The 17986-nt window shown below is 36.0% G+C and overlaps 1 protein-coding gene across 1 annotated transcript in view; it reads right to left on the reverse strand.

Moving 5' to 3' along the window:
• Positions 1-16502, reverse strand: part of LOC139729560 (uncharacterized) — a 35574-nt gene extending 19072 nt beyond the window's left edge. Inside the window, exon 1 of the mRNA XM_071640485.1 lies at positions 15490-16502. Coding sequence (XP_071496586.1) covers positions 15490-16377 — 888 coding nt within the window. The 5' untranslated portion in view covers positions 16378-16502. The remainder of the gene's footprint in view (positions 1-15489) is intronic.
• Positions 16503-17986: the final 1484 nt, after the last annotated feature.

Below are 17986 nucleotides of genomic sequence, written 5' to 3' on the forward strand. Positions count from 1 at the left end.
GAAAAGCCAGGAATGGTATCTCTCTCCTATAGTTCGCTGCAGTACCTTCCACTGTAATTTGATTTAGATTAAAGATCCCTCAGGATTTTCCCTTATTTCCCCCTCCCCTCTAGGAAAAAAAAAAAATCAATTCATTTTCTAATGATCAATCAATTATACGAAGAAACTCATATTCTTTCCTATTGTCGACTCAATGCAATGCCATGAGCGATGTATTCCCAGTTAACTCCATAATTTATATGAAATCTTTTTGTCGTTTTGGTGTTGGCCAAATGAAAAAAAAAATCTGGAATAATTAAATTGCTTTTTGACTACGCCCATTTATTGATTGGTCGTAGTTGATTTTGATTGATGGAATTTTTAAAGGAACTTTCTTGATAATTGTTTCTTTTTTCTCGACGAATTGATACAATTGTTTATATCTAAAACAACCCTTTTTCTTTTTTTACAGTTTAGTTCAATGACATTTATTTGGAAATTTGATATAACAATGGAAAAATGGTCAATGGAAATAATGTACACATAACATGTATTTTTTTTCCTCGAATCAAGTGCATTTTAGTCAGTTCATTGATGTTTTCTGTGATGTTACTGACAAGAAATTTGATTTATATATTAAATTATGTTGAAGAAAATAAGATTAATCAATCGAACAAACAAATTCTTTTCCAGCAAACAAGAGACATAAGTGCAGATAACAATGCAATCAATTTGAACATTGTTGGGGAACATGTCGTAAAGAACTTTTGGCGAGTGTGCCCTTAACAGGATGAAACATGTACAACTACACAATCAATGTGTGAACTTGAGTGAGAAATGTGTACTTTTTCTAATGGCGCTCTCTATCAATCGAAACTAGTACATTATACTCACTGTATAGCATACAGGTTTATGCAAGACCGTAAACACACAGTATCATCTTGATATCACTAAGGTAATCACTGCATTACATCTCGTAAAGCTTGGGATATCTATAGTCAACATTCACAACACTCACAACTCTACCAAAACAAGCAAGATGACTGCACTAACTGATCACACATGCAATTCACTGACGTTGAACATATTGTGGTGTCTAGGATGTAACTGTATATGCGTATTTAACCCTCATTATGATTTTACTTTGTTTTCATGTTAAATCGTGAGGGAGAGTTTACATACTGTATGTCGGGATTCGTTAACGTTTTGTGGACTCTGTCCCACTTATTCAACTTGTTCAGGGGAACGTAAGGTAATGTATAGCACCGTCATTCTATTACAATACGGTATCTGTTTAGAATAAAGCATGCTTTCTTCTTTTGTTCAGCTTCCTTGAACATTTGATTTGATTTGATTTGATTTGATTTATTGGTTTCTATACCATCATTGTACATTGTACATATACACATTCAAGTACAAGTACAAACATGATACTATATAATAATATATATAAGTATTTTCTTGTTCATTGCCTGTGTACTGCCTGCCTGTGTATATAAGTATTTTCTTGTTCATTGCCTGTGTACTGCCTGCCTGTGTATATAAGTATTTTCTTGTTCATTGCCTGCGTACAATTCAATCATGCATTCTTATGTGAAGCTGCCGTCTCATCGTCCTCGTTCATTGTGATTTGTTATGAATTTTAAAAGCGTTCGTATTCCTCATCCCAAGTATTTTCTTGTTCATTGCCTGTGCATTGCCTGCCTGTGTATATAAGTATTTTCTTGTTCATTGCCTGTGTACAATTCAATCATGCATTCTTATGTGAAGCTGCCGTCTCATCGTCCTCGTTCATTGTGATTTGTTATGAATTTTAAAAACGTTCGTATTCCTCATCCTAATCAATTATAATAGATTCTGAAAATCTGCACCCTTGCAGGATGTGTAACCAAACTATATAATTATGTTTAAATGTAAAAGTCTTAAAATCATTTTGAGGTCTTCTCTAAAGGGATGGTATAGTATTGGTTGAGGTGAGAATTCATCTTTTAACTTTTTGCGAGATACTTAGAAGCCACTTAATAAAACGCTAAAAAGCGTACAATTCTGAAAGGAATTCAAAGTTTATTCAATGAAAACAAATGAAGAAATATAAACCAACGTTCCTCAAATAAACTTTTAATTCCTCTTAGAATTATATCATGCTCTTTCATATGTCAAAAGAGGTCTCTCATTATCTCTGAAACCATCATCAAAAAATGATGAAAAACTCAAGCTCCATCTCAACCGATACTGTACCATCCCTTTAAACTTGCTCAGGGGAGGGAATGGTATGGAAATGGCCAACTGCAAACGAGCTTTAAGGTGGCAATCAATGGCTATCGCTGAAACAACATTAAAAGGAAACGAAAGCCCAAACATAAATGTGAATTGAGTGAAAGCAGATATATTAGTAGAACACATCAGAGAAAGTTTGATGAAAACCGGACAAATCCGTTCAAAAATTATGCTGGTTTTTTTTTTTAAGCTTCCATTCCTTCATCGCTGAATAAGAAGCCTACTAAAGTTCATGACATCATTACAGACAACAATATAAAGAAAATGTAACGACGAATTCCACAAAATATCATTCTTCATGAAATATACAAATTCCATTGACTTATCACTGACATACTAAGAGTAATGTTATTCTTCTGAAAGAGGTAAGTCAAGTGCTCTTTCATTATGCAAGAAAAGTGAAAATATTTGGAATTTTCTTTTATTCTCTTTGTATTGTTATCCACAATGACGTCATGAAGTATAGTTGTCTCCTTATTCCGCGATGACGGCACAAAAACTTTAAAAATTCATAATTTTTTTAATTGATTGCCCAATTTTTCCTCAAACTTTCACATGTATGTCCTGCTAATATTGCTGCCTTCACTTAATCTACATTCATATTTGGGCTTTGGTTTCCTTTAAACGTTACTAGACAAAGTGTAGTCCGAAGCAAGAGAGATACGATCAGATCACTGAAATGCGTAGGATTACTGCTATTCGTTCCAGTATCAGCATGATCAGGGGTGATTTTTTGTAGGAGGTCTATACGTTTAGACATGAGGTACACTTATTTTTTATTTTTTATTTTTGCCATTTACTCACAGAAAGCATCAGCCATATCAGTATTGTGTATTAAAAATACCTCTGTATATATTAGCCTCCATTGAACTAACCTTATCACGAAGTGCATTTACGTCATTTGATTTGATGGAATTAGTATTTTGACTAGCTGTGCTATAATTAGCCATCGTGTCCAGACGGCATCAAATAACCTTGTGCGCTTGTATCAGACTAGAGGGGTACCATTCTCTGCATTAATTGCGAAATATGAGATTCCTTTTCTTTCGCTAATCAAGGAAATTTGCACACAACTGGTATCAGGGGAACCAGAGGAGCATTATTTGGGTCTGTGTTTCGTGCCCACGCACAAATTATAACCCGTTTGGCATGTTTTCATCTGTCCTTTGTTTGTTATACACATTTTTTGCACACACACACACACACACACACACCATATATATATATGAAGAACTTTGGTGTGAAATGGGCAAAGCGCAATTTACAAACATTTCAAAGTAAGACCATCATCAGATAGAGCAAAATAAAACCTTTCCATAAATACTTCACTGTAACATAACAAGGAATATTCTAGAGGTTATGGTTACAAATATCCTGAATTTTCTTCTTGTCTTTTAGTAGCTTTAATCGCAAATATCACAACTTAACAAGAATGGAATTAGCACATTGTTCGATAAAACTCTTCATATATTATGATAAACTATGTATCTCTATATCTATATCTATATCTATATCTATATCTATATATAGATAGATAGATAATAAAAGGGAAAATAAAAGGCCATAGTGAACATTACTGCAACGTCTGCGGGTCATTCCTCCGTCACACATGTTATATATATATATATGTATATATATATATATATATATATATATATATATATATTATAAAGAAACTAAATGTACCGAGTCGAACCTTATCAATGAGGTATGAGCCCTCAAATTTTGAAGAATATCAAAGAAAAATGCACTCTCCGATCACATAGACATCGTTGTCTGGTTTTGGCATCCTATCCATTTCTAGATAGGCCGTAATCCATTTTTTTTTAATTACAGCTTCAAGCTTCAAATTCCAAATATTCAATTAACATCATATGATTAGCACGTTGTTTTCTTCTCACAAATAACAAGACCCATTAATAGTATGGGCTAAGCCTAAGACTAGTAACAGGTATACATTTACTTTGAATGACGTAGTGAACATCGTACAGGGAATTAAGAAAAGAAGTACATGCATATCATCATTAATAATGTTAATTATGCGGTATTATTCTTTTATCAATCCAATATTTAGCGACATAACGTATACGTATTCTACCTCTTTATAGAAATTAAAGCTCATCATGTTCCAATACAAAAAGAATGGTTTCAATTTGAACGAAGTAACAAAACTTCATCAACAATGCTGATCCTTATCGCTTTAATGGTCCTTTTTGTACGCCTATACAGAACGCTCTTCAGAATTTTGCCATTGGACCTGATACTAGTAATTGTCATACATTGCCTTTTTAGAGGTGTAATATAACACATGACGACACCGCGGGACCTACATTATAATATTCCCCAAGACCATTCAGTGTTCCTACACTACAGACAAGGTAACATGTTGCAGTGTATCGTCTACATAAATTCAGTTCATTTCATTATAGCCCCACTGGTAGCCAGCCAAAATTCTTGCATCATATTACCTGACGTAACGCCACTGCTTATAATACTTGGTATAACGATTTCGATCCTCTCTGCATTAGTCACGTGTTGTCAGTATGACCAATCACATACCAGTGTATTTTTATGTAGAGCACATTGATATGATAATCTTATATACCACCAATTTACACGCCTTATCCTGCATGATCTCGAGAACAATTTGACCTTGTTAAGGCATACCTTGTTATAATCCAAAATATCCAGCTCCCCAAGGCCTTGAAGTTATCTCGTCTTCGTTATTGCTTTAATTTGTACACTCTTTGTATGTGTTTTGTTTGTTTTGTACAAGATACAGTCGAACCGTCTATAACGACCACCTGGCGTATACGACCACTAAAAACATTTTCCTCTAAGAGAAAAGCATGTTAAGGAACGATAGCTTAAAGAACCTATCTACAGCGGCCACCTGTTTATAACTATAACTTGTCTCCCTTGGATTTGGACAGGTTTGATTGTATTATGTTTTGAAATGAATGAATGAAGTTTAAATTCAAATACTTTAATCACATTTTCCTAATCTGTAAAATATTCAACGCGATGGCCAATAATGCACAGGCTACTCAAAAGAGCTCAAACACCTATAATTTGCAGTGTGAGAAGAGAGTTCTCCGCAAAAGCTACATGAAAGTAAAAAAAAAAAGGATAACAATACTCATCATCATCATCATGTAATGGGAGGACCTGGGAGGGGATTTTTTTGGAATGAATTGGCAATTTTCGGTGCACGGTTTGCTCAGGGGGTCCCTTTGTCAAGGGCAATTATTGGAATTCTGGCCGACGGTGAGCCGGGAAAGGGGAGTTTGCACTTTGAGTTACCATTCATGTGCATGGAATACCGAGAAGGTTTGGGGACATGGAGTGGTTAATAGGTTAATGAAGTGCGTTTCATTGTCACGCCGTGTCATTTCAGGGAGTTTTTCGGCATGTTTGAAGAGCAAAACTTCAATATGCCTCCCAAGAGGCCGTCTTCTCTTTGCCCTGTTACAATTCTCGTTTCGTTTTTCGCACCTCGTTACCCCTTTCCGGTAATATACCTCTCTCTGTTTATATTCATCAAGTTGTCCATCTATCTATCAATCTATCTATCTATCTATCTATTCATCTATCTATCTATTTATCTATCTATCTATTTATCTATCGATATTTATCTGTTTATCTCTCCATCTCGGTTATTCCCTTCCCCTTACTCTGTCAGCTCCCTCTCTTTTAGATGCATGTCTCTTGGTAGATCCAATCGAAATAAATCGATGAGCTTCGGCCGCACGGGCGAGCGGGCAATCAACCAATAACCAAAGCGATGTATGCACACAATAGATATTAATGGGAATTTTCCATTACCACTATAATTGCGACAGAAAAATGTAAAAAGTCACACGAATGAACATACATCGATAGAAAAAAAATTCCACAATGTGCCATCAATTTCTGCTTAAACATAATGATGGCCCGCTCAATATATGTAAAATATTTCACGGTAATTGTTTCTTGTTTGTTTTTGTGTTTTTGTCTGAATCAATTAGTCATTAACGCATGGAATGAACGGGTGATTGTTTGCGAGTAATTTCATTACGTTTTGAATAAATGTATAGGGCCTAAATGACATCAATCTATGGTCTGTTTGATACCATTTGTGTGAAATATTGCTTACGTTACGAACGAATGGTTGACAACTGCTTATTATGATCGTCATTTTTTTTTCTCAGTACAATAGCGAACTCAGTAAAGGTCGTGCATTTTTCATGAGAGACCATGTCTACAAGGGGGACCGATAATACGTGTGACCCGTTATTGTGATAATCCCATAAAGTGGGTGAACTTTTTATATGTTTGAATTTTGAATGAAGAAATGAATGAATTTGAAATTATGATACAATGCAATAATGATGATCGTACATGCTCACAAATATGGAAAAAAGAGCAAGGACAATAGGAACCAGAAAATAGCGTGAATGCTAGTATGCTAGTCGAGTCTGCCACTTTGCAATTCAGGCAGTTAAAAAGTATTTTCGTGAATATTATTTTTTTTTACTGTGCAGCAATGTGTTAACATTGTTACTGATTGATAGTTATCAATAAGATATTCTAGTGCTAATGAAAGAAAAATGATTAAATGAACAATTTGTTACATGAGGGATCTATAATTGTAACATAAGTGCGTCACAGCCAATGTCTACTTGGTTAATTTAACAAATACAAAAAGTATTTACATTTATGATATCATCAATTTCGAATCAAAATCAATATTACTGTAAGAAACTATGCAATGTGGATACCTGTTGACTTGTCTTAATTCCTAATACCTCGATCATCACTTCTGTCCCCAGAAGAGTTTCTTGAGTATGTGCCATTATGTTATTATGATATTTCAACTATTGTCTTTTCTTCAGATAACTTGGATACACCAACAACGTCAAAATAAAAAACTGTCCGAACCAAGATTCTGCCAGATACATCATCTGTCAATCACACTTAACGGGCAAATGAAAACAAATTCTGTCTCGTATTTCATAACGAACAAATTCTCAGCTGCATTTAAAGGTATTCTTTACCACTGGAAGCAGTGATTAAGAAAATTTTCGAGTTTTCACATTTGATGCATAAGTGTAGGTCAGTTGAACATCCAACTATAATACAAACTTTGCAATAAAGCCTAAAATATAACGAGATATTACCATTTTCTCAATAAACCAGAACTGTAGACGGTTTATTCTACAAACAATTTTATCATAACTATTGTTCACATTTTGTATAGTTACCGATACTGAACAAAGATCACACTGATTACATTTCTTACATTCGATATGTCTATCCCAAACTCACATTTTAGAATTATTTTGAAGCGCTAAAGCTGGGTTTTTGTTTCATCTGCAAATGGTAAATAATGCCTTTAATGTGTGTATCTGGCTACACTTACTTTTGCCTTCTGTTTTGAGTGTGTATGTATGTGTGTGTGTGTGTTTGGTCCTTTCTATTTACCTCCAATCTCTGAGTTGTGCTGAATATACGGAATCATCTTGAGCTGTAAATCTCGTGATCAGTCTTAGAAGACTAACGGTCTTTGTCAATCCTCCTACATACTGAGGTAAGTGTCTTCATGTTCTGTATATAAAAATGTATTTTGTCAAAATGTTGAAGTATTTTTTCTCCCGTAGTTTTGTCATGTTTTATGCACTATTATCGTGTCCATGTATATTTTTGACGTGGAAATAAAATGGCATAACAAAAAAGGTACCCACGCACCGGTAGAGCGTTCAATAAGGAATATATGGATGATAAAAATCTTGCCTAATGAGATGAGGGCATTCATGCAGGATCCGAACTATTTCAGCCCATCCTGACACCTGCAAGATTCTTAATCGCCAGGAATAATTTCTTAGATCGAAAGGTGTGTGAAATTTACATACATTTGCAGTCATTCATTTAATTATCGCCCTGGAAAGTATAGCGATATTAAAATGAAATAGATGTCAATACGTCAAACTATCCACTTCTAATTTGGCACTGATGTGGCATTCAATTTCCGGTCAGTGAGTGCATTTCATTGACCCATAAATCAATGGACAAAGAGCCGGCGGCGGGGGAAAATACATATCTAATTATTATACTCACAAAATTTACCGATCCATTTTCGAATCTATTCTTGACTGGCCTCCGGCGGCAAGCAAAATGAGCCGGAAGGAGACTGAAATTATACGGACTGAAAATGTAGTTTCGTGGTCTTCACACCTAGCAGTGAACACAATTCATATCATAAGCCATGTACCCTGCTATTCGTTTCCTCCCATAGGAACATGAAGATAATGAGAGGGTGTTGTATTTACAGATAATCTGATCTAAAGACAATAGATAATTACAATTTCTTAATTTTCGTTTTGTTTTATTCACATAGGAAAGTGTCTTTTTTAAGTGGAAAAACTTGGTGTTTTTTAATCAATTATACTCATGCTTATTGTCAAAACACCATTGTTCTCTTTAATAAGTACATGGCATTTGTTTGTTGGTTGTTTTTTCCGAATCACATTATCAAATAAAAGCAGGATAGAAAGATATACTTCATGCAAATATAAATATACATGATTAAACAATATTGCCAAATGAATTAATATCAAGCTGCACTGATAACATACATTTTTTTTTCCTGTGTGTCCCTTGTTAGACTTTAAGCAGTTATACTAATGTGTAAAGAGTTGTATGATGTGATATAGGATGTGATCTGAATAAATAAATGAATGAATTAATGAATAAATAAATAAATAAATAAATGAATGAATATAGTTGTAAATATACACATGTATAATAAATTGCAGTTCACGCGTTGGTACAAGAATATCAGAAATACTAGAGAACTCAAGGTCATGCTGTCAATACCAGCAGTTTATTTTCTGACGCACAAATTTTCGGTCGTCTCGCCTTTATCAATGGTTCTTGATAAATGGCGAGGAGCAGGAAAATTTGTGCTTCAGAAAATACAATGTTGGTATTGACAGCATGAGCTTCAGAGCTCTTCAGTTTTTAATCTATACACTGTAGGTATACATATTTATATCTATATGATATACATATATATATATATATATATATATATATATATATATATATATTTGAAGAGTTTGTTTCCAAAAACCGATAAGTGGAGATTCTTGTGATTAAAGGTCAAGAAAAATAAAGAGAATAGTTAGAAAATTTTTGCTTCTTTTGATCATAACTTCGGAAATTTTCACCTTTATATGTGGTAACCAATATATCATATAAAAGTTATTATTTTGTACTTTATGACAGAGACCTTACTTCAAAATCTTCACAAATGGACTTATCAGTTTTTGCAAACAAACTCTTCATTATAATCAAGGTTATTCGACTGACAAGGTAAAATCACGAAATGGTACCTCCTGGTGGACAGAATCATAGCCTTCAATCTTATACGGATTCACTCAAGCGATCAAGCGATCACTATCAATCTCAGATAATTTGACAAAAATAGCACTGGTTCAAAATGCACCAGGGTCACAAGTTGTGCGCCTATACGTTCGGTGCTAAAATCTTTCAAAATTGGGAAGCTTTATGTTAATTCGGTGTGCACAATTATGCCCACACTTTGTGAGCTTTTGTAGCAGGTGTGCTGACTAAGGAATACTAATATAAAACTGTGATGAATCTGAACTTAAAAAAAAAAGACCAGTCCGGTGTTACTGGACATTGTCGGAGTTAGTTGGGCCCTATTTGCAGGCAGGTAAAAGAAAACAACTATTAAATGTACCATTAGTGTGCCTATATAGGGACATGTGTGGCAAATTACGTTTAAGATCGAAGACAGCATCATAATGCCTATGATAAGTATAATATAAGCCCAGAAAAGTAGATCCTTACTCTTAATTTTAGCATTTGCATAAATTGATAAGAAATGCCCATCTTTTACAATCCTCTATACTACTTTTGTATTTTTTTTTCTTTCTTTTTTTTTTGGGGGGGGGGGGGGTAAATACTTGATTCAATCTCAAGATTATACAACATACACTTTGATAATATTATGTTGATATCAACTCAAGAAAGCAAATTTTGGGGACACCGACCTGCAAGTATTCCCTCAATCACCGATACTATTTGAATCATCCATTTCAGATACTGTATAATCCTTTCTTCTTTTTGACCAAGAAACGCTCCTAGAAAAGCGCTAGAATAACAGGCGCACACACACACTTCCGAGGTACATAAGCTACCCGTCAAACAAGAAGGAAAATACAGATTTATTTTCCTAGCTTGAACATGCACCTCAGTATACAACATTAAAACGTTTGAGTTAATAGAAAAGTAGCTTATAGTTTTCCTTCGGATACAACAAGCAAATGTGAATGACATTGTTCTATTTGTAGACTTTTGTCTTTTTTGGATTGATTCATTTTGTAGGATACAGATAGCACATCTGCAGGGGTCGTGTGACGTCAGGACTCTTTAGAACTTGGCTATTAGGGTCCCTGCTATTGATTTCTTCGTAAGCCGCAAACTGCTCCTATCGATCTGTCGCGTCTTACATTCGGTAGGAACTAAGCCATGTACACAATAAACACATGTCGACTTCACGTCTAGGGCTTAGGTCTCGTTTTCTTTCAGAATGTCGGATATGTGTGTAAGATACTGAAACAGATCTTGTGTTTGATGGTTTTATTTTGTTGAAACAAAATAAAACAAAACAGAACAAAGATATGAAAATACTCGTGACTACCGTAGTTATACTCGTGCGCTGTAATTTGTCATCATTGAGTATATCACGGTCCCACCAAGTACATTCTTAGACGGTTTCTTATATTTCTTACAGTGATCCCAATCCCCCCCCCCCCCTCCCTTCATCCGTCAGTCACGAATGATTTCAGTGACTTTTACTACAAGCATTGCAACAATATTAACAGCTAATATGTCATCAGTCAGATAATCAGTTTTGGTGCTATTTTTACAGCTGTTGTTTTTTTAATTATCTTTGTAATCATTCACATCTCTTCCTTTTTGCCATGAAAAAAAAAGGAGGAATAAAGCGCGAATCAGATTAGAACGGTACACTTTTCATTGCCGAAACGAAGATATGACACGGCGGGACTTCCAGGTTGATGTTATTTACTATGCATAATGGTTTCAGCCTTTATTAACAATTTATTGAAGAAAGGACAAGCAGCCGCCAGAGGATTTAATCACAGTAAGTGCCGGATGTCCGTATGGAAGGTGCCATAAAAGCTAACGCACATCTCCGTGACTCGAAAGAGTCTTTCGAGTATTAAAAGAAAGACCTTTCGAGTATTCTTGCCCGACCTCTTCGGGCCAATAGCCTCACTCGACAAAGTCACTGATTAGAAAACAAGAAGTGATGAAGGCTATAAAGCAACGGTGGAAGCAAATGGGGCAGCCATAGCAGGAAAACAAAATCATACATGCAAATAATAATGTAATATATATATATATATATATATATATATATATATATATCTGATTATAAGCAGGACTCAACACTAATTTTTTTTTTTTTTTTTTGTCTGGTGGACTGTTTGATCACTCGAGCAAAGGGCATCTTTAAATGGGAAATTTAGTGGCCAGAAAAAAACAACAAGATATCAGGTCGCCCGAAATGAAAAGTAACAATCCATTTGGAATCTTAGCTGCCCGATCGGGCCAAAAAAAAGATAAAGTTGGTGGCCCGACACCAATTTTAGTGGCCCCAAGCCATTCATTTTATACTTACATTTACAATCTCTCGCGGTTAAGTATTTTGTTACATTCTCTCGAACTTAAAGAATTCTCTCCTTGCGACCGAGCTTGCATTTTCTGGTTAGTATCATTTTCGTAGGTGTTTGCATGGTATTATAATTATGTCATTCGTTGATCGTTGATACTACTTCTTCGGAATAAAACAAGAGAGTTTTCGCCTACCTCATTCACTCATTTGATATTGCTAAGTTATTATTTTCACTATAATCTATGCAAGCAGAAGCAAAAAATGTTGAAACAAAATGGCTTATGTCTTCTCCTTTTGGTTCAATTCTTAACTACCTTGATCTTTTTTTTTTATGAGATTCTTGGCGTTCGAATTTGATCAAAGTTTATCAGCTTGTCTTCTTCTCTTGATACCATTTATCACTATGATATACTACTATACTGACATGACGCCATGATTCTGAAGGAAACATGTAAATATGATTCCATGTTGTGAAGACACCCTTCAGTCTCGCGGTGTAATGGGAGATTTATTTTCACAACGAATAATATACTGGAAATGACTTTGTTTAAGTAAGTAGATAGAGATTGATATAGTAATAATTGAAAGTTTACCTCCACAATACCAGATGACATACCCTGTTCGAAACCTAAAGTAAGTTAATCATTTTGCGTCTGGAACATGAGGTAATATTTCAAGTATATTTTTTTTTTTTTTTCCTCTGGATAAATGGACTGTGCTCCACAAGAAAGCTTGACTTTGAAAATGTTTAGAAAGTGGCTTCCGAGTCTCGTCAACCTTATAAGTGTTATATTTTGTTTAATTCGTGTCGCATTTTATTTTACTTCTTTTAAACATCTTTTGTATTTCGAGGTCTTGGCACTGTATCAATAATTTACTCTACCAAATACCTCGCTCGTGATTATTCCAAACTGACATACATGACATAGCTCTTCCGTGTGCAGACTTTGAAAATGTATACATCATCTTATAAAGTGGCGTCTGATGATTCTTTGCTTATCCTATCTGTCTTTCGATGAAGGTAGCGTCACACTGTCCCACATTGACACAAGATGGTCATGTTATACGAATATGGAATTTTCAATTTCGTGCGACGTTGTCCCCGAACTTGGTCAAAACCCAACCCACAGTCGAAGCACATACGATGCCTATACAGAAGGTGACAGTGTAACACCGGAATCACACACGAAGGCTACATGAATATGTGAATCTTTATTAAAGGGACATTCCAGACGATTTTCATAATTTCACATCATGTAGTACGTAAATCGTCAACTCCATGCATAGATTAGTGGAATTTATTGTGGTTCTTGAGCAGAGAAACAATACTTTCAAAAACCTTAAACAAATTACACTGAACAAGGATGATGACATAGGAGCTTCACATATTTCAGAAATATAGCAGTGTAATTCCATCGCACTACCGCTTGCTTGCGAGTTCACCTGCATGTGTATAATGCATACCTTCTTCTTTTATTCTGCTTCCTTGAGCCCCAACTCACACATTCTTATGGTGACTCTGCCATGTCATCATCCTTGTTCAATGCAATTTGTTCTAAATTTTGAAAATATTCTTATTCGTCATCCAAATTATCACAAATTCTGAAACTTTGTCCTCATTGTAACTGATTTATAGTTGTTCAAATGTAAACATCTGAAAATCATCTTGACGTTTCCTTTAAGAAGTTTATCCGAAGGACTACACGAAGGAAACACGATGGATATACAACGATTTTGCCACCTCTCACGAAGTTACTGCTGGATCCTGAGAAACTTTATACAGGTGGCCATACGACTGCTTACACCACTCTCACGAATGACCAGATATTCAAAGATATTTAAAGAGCCAAATTTGAACATTTCCGTTATCGTGTGTCCGTCTGGGCTCAACTTCGGGACAGTGTGACGCCTGTAGAAGAGATTTCAAAATTCTATTCAATCAGAAGGTCATAAAGATTTTTATAAAAGAAATTACAACTGCTCGTGCTGGTTGTCGCGTTCTTGAATGACAGGATTAGGCACATATACTTCGGGTTTTGAATAATATCAAGAACGACGACAGTGTTGGTGCAGTAACTCCGGCATGACTGCTGTCGTTGATGAAGCGAATTCGTAACATGTCCATGATGAATATGATCATGGAGGTGATAAACAATAGAAGGTATTACGTCGTTTCTATGAGGAGCATGAGTGATCAAATGCCGTTCAAATAAGAATGGGTTATGTCAGTAGGATAAACCCTATAACTATACTACGACTACAATGACCTGAACAAATAGAATATTGTCCCATGCAATCACAACTGTTTCGTGAAAAGTGTTCAGTGGGCACAAACCTTTCCTTACTTCCGTTTTCAAAGGAAGATTTACAACAAACAGAACAATATTATAGTATTAGATACATTGTATACACTGATCAGCAGAATATGTCTTTCTTTTGTTTTCCTTCTTTGTGGGGGATGGAGAGGAGGGTTGTTGTGTGAAAACATGTGTAATTTTGAATTCTATATAGCGCTCTCATTTTTTTTCAATGAAATCAGATGAAGGTTTGTTCTCTAAGGCCGTTATCCAAGTCAAGTGATTTTGCTTATTGACAAAAGGTCTCCTCCACCTGTATACGATTGAAGACTTGTCGTCATGAAATATATGTGTTGATTTACATGATTATGTACTGAGAACTCCTGTTTATATTTCCATGATTTTTTAACATATGTGACCGTGCGGGTCTTCTTTTACATTATGCTAAAATTTGGTATCATAAAACGGGCAGGAAAGTGTGTTCTTTAGCAGTTTGTATCGAACATTTTTGATAGAATTTAGTGTGATTAGGTGTGTCTTTAGAATCCTTTTTTCATTTCTGAAAAACCTTGTCCACACTCTTCACTTTCAACTCTAATAACTTTTGAAAGGATAGTGCTACTGCTTTGAAAGTTGGCATTAATTATGGACAGAATGTGTTAATGAGGCATGCTTAATTTCAATTTAATCTGATAATCCCTTCATTGTTGTTACTCTGGTGGTTTACTTCCTGTTTTGTTGTCCCATTCATCGCACAGCCAGCACGGTTTGGTAAAGATTAAGCGCTTGAATAGACACTGTACTTCAAAGCCTCTTTTCTCAGTTCACACTTTTCCTGAGTTTGTGCTTTCTTTCCAATATTAAGATAGGTTAGGAGAGTCCATTTGATGTGAGTTATACATCATTTTAAAGCTTAAAATCTGCTCTTTTAGAATATGGTCTTAACTAAAAATTCATGTCTGGCGACTTTTTGTTTGTTTTGAGGTGCAGGGTCACATATGTTTGATATTGTCATGCATAATTTTGTTTTATTTTATAAGAGAAATAAAACTTACTGAAATGGAAACTGAAATAGTTTTTTTTTTTTCTGTGTGTTTGACTTTGCTCTTTTTATCACAGTCTATTTTGGGGTGAAGTTTAGTTTCCCTATGACAATGAGTTTTGAAGGACTGGCAGTTGGAAGATAGTCAAAATGGTGCGTGTATGTACATAAACTCCATTTTGTCTTACCTGTAGACTAATGACAGATCCTTGGTGACCAGTAAACGTCTTAAAGATCTCCCCAGTAGTAATGTTCCAACTATTCACAGTAAAGTCGCCACTTCCAGTATACAAAACCGTCCCCGTGCTGTCCGCCCCTAGACAATGGATAGCGGCTTTGTGACCGCGAAAGACTACCATGCTGTCCCCGGAGTCCATGTTCCACGATCTCGCCGTGCCGTCGGCGCTCCCGGTGATCAGGATGTCCTTGTTAAGGTCCATGTCGACGACGTCGTCTTTCAACGCATCCTCAGCGGGGATGTACATGAGCGGCGTGACAGAGCGGGAGTGGCCGCGGAAAATGTGGAGGAGTTCTCCGTCGTCGGGGTCCCAGCACATCGCCGTCTTGTCATACGAGCTGGTGAAGAGGAAGTCGCCCGTACAGATCAGGCGGTTGATCGCACCGCCGTGTCCCTCGATGACGTGCTCGATTTTGGCCTCGTCGATATTCCACTTAATGATTTTCCTGTCGGCACTGCCGGTGAAGGCAAACTCTTCGTAGATTTGGCAGCATGTGATATATCCGGTGTGTCCCTTTAAGACGGCCTTAACTGACCCGTCCAGCACATTCCATACTCGTGCCGTCTTATCGTCGCTTCCTGTGATGATATAACTGGCATCCTCACTCAAAGACATGCAATTTATACACTTCTTGTGTCCCTTGAAAGTTAAAAGTAGGTGTTCGTCCTTCTCTGGTTTCTTTTTCTTTTTCCTCTTCTTCTTGTTCCCCATCTCGTCCACCACTTCCTCTTCTTCCCCTTCCTCGTTTTTGTTATCCATCTCTTCTTTCTTTCTCTTCAGCCTCTCTTTCTCTTCCTGTTCGATTTGTTTCATTTTCTGGGATGCTCCGCAACCCATTTCAGTCCGTTTACAGTTATGCCCAAGAAGACCAAGAACGAAAGTGACAAATTGTGAAGCTCTGCAAGCCTACTACTTGCTACTCGTCATTAGACTGCATCAGTTAGAAGATATCATCAACGTGGCATACCGACAATGCGACATGACTTTCTACGGTAATCTCCACGGAGTTTTTTTTTTTTCGTTGGTTGTAGTACTACGCGCAGTAAGCTAATGATAACAATTTATATCACTCATCCATACCATAAACAACGATTCGCTTTGAGTGACATATCGCCTCCTCATCTTCTTTCCACGCTGTAAACTAGTACATTCCACCGTCGAGAAAGAGAGCATTGGTCTTCCACATGTATCACACCATTCGTAGAAGCATCCCTTTCCAGAACGTCTTACCCATACCCGCGACTTCAGCCATGGATACGTGACGCCAACTCCGTTGATAGCGTGCATACAAGGGGATCCGCCATTATCATCCGCACATCGTAACAATGATGACGGTCATTTATCGTTATAGTTGTCACTGGAAATTAACGAGATATATGAGCGCAGTGACAATACCGTACTTCCACCCCACAGGCATCGATCAAAGCCAACAATGCAGCAATAAAAAAATTCGCATTGGTGACAACGGATGGTATTGAGCTCGTAATGAAAAAATGTTCGTAGAGGCGACCGCCAAGCGAGGTTGTAGTTAGTCTCATTTAAGTCGCAATACATTAAATAGTGAAAGAGTTAAAGAGTGGGAAAAAAGGTGTCGGGAATATTGTATCGTGGCAGTATATGGGTAAGTTACTTCCACCACTTGTTTATTCTAGTTTATCATAAGTTTCGGAAACGAGCTTGTTGCTACCTTTGTCGCTACTCCCAAAAAAGATGCTCATTGTTTCTATTTGGGCTAAAAAAATATTTAAAAAAAATCGTTTTTGATCTCAGTTGACAGTGCCATATAGAAATGATAATTTCTTTCACGAATGATGCAGAATACGAAAATACCGGTCTTTTATGCATAGCCTAAAGAGAATGAAATGAGTAGAAGAAAAAATGACCCACCGATGTGCAGAATGATTACCTGCCGTTACTTGGCTTTTAGTATAATTGGTACATTAGCATTGATGACTAAACTAATGTGATGGTTATGTTTATTAATATAATTATGTACATTTTTTTTTTTGCATGACAAGTTTCGTACACTTACATTCTTTGTTGAAAATGAAAATAGTGAAATGAAATAGAATATAATGGTTATGGATTGCATATTAAACGAATTAAGCGCAAAAACAAAAAAGCAAATGGGAATCAATGCAGGCAAACGTTGTATGTAACACGGCAAGCTTAATGAGATGACAATTATGAGAGAATAGTCGAAATGAAGATAACTCTTGAATCCATCATGAATGATATCCTTTCGCTTTAATTTCCTCTCTCTCTTCCTAAAAAAAACCCCAAAAGACACGTGACCTTGCCCCAACTTGTCTCTGACAACAGCGCAAACTTGTTGTTTACTTCATAACTGCGAGATAATCTGAGAAGTAATAGAAGAAGAACAATAATAAAGCAAACGTAAAAGACGAAGAAGAAGAAAAAAAGAAGAAGAAGAAGAAGAAGGAGA

This window comes from Diadema antillarum, unplaced genomic scaffold, assembly GCF_040938485.1.
Source record: "Diadema antillarum isolate AM-2024a unplaced genomic scaffold, OU_Dant_1.0 seq00000246_RagTag, whole genome shotgun sequence".
Classification (NCBI taxonomy): Eukaryota; Metazoa; Echinodermata; class Echinoidea; order Diadematoida; family Diadematidae; genus Diadema; species Diadema antillarum.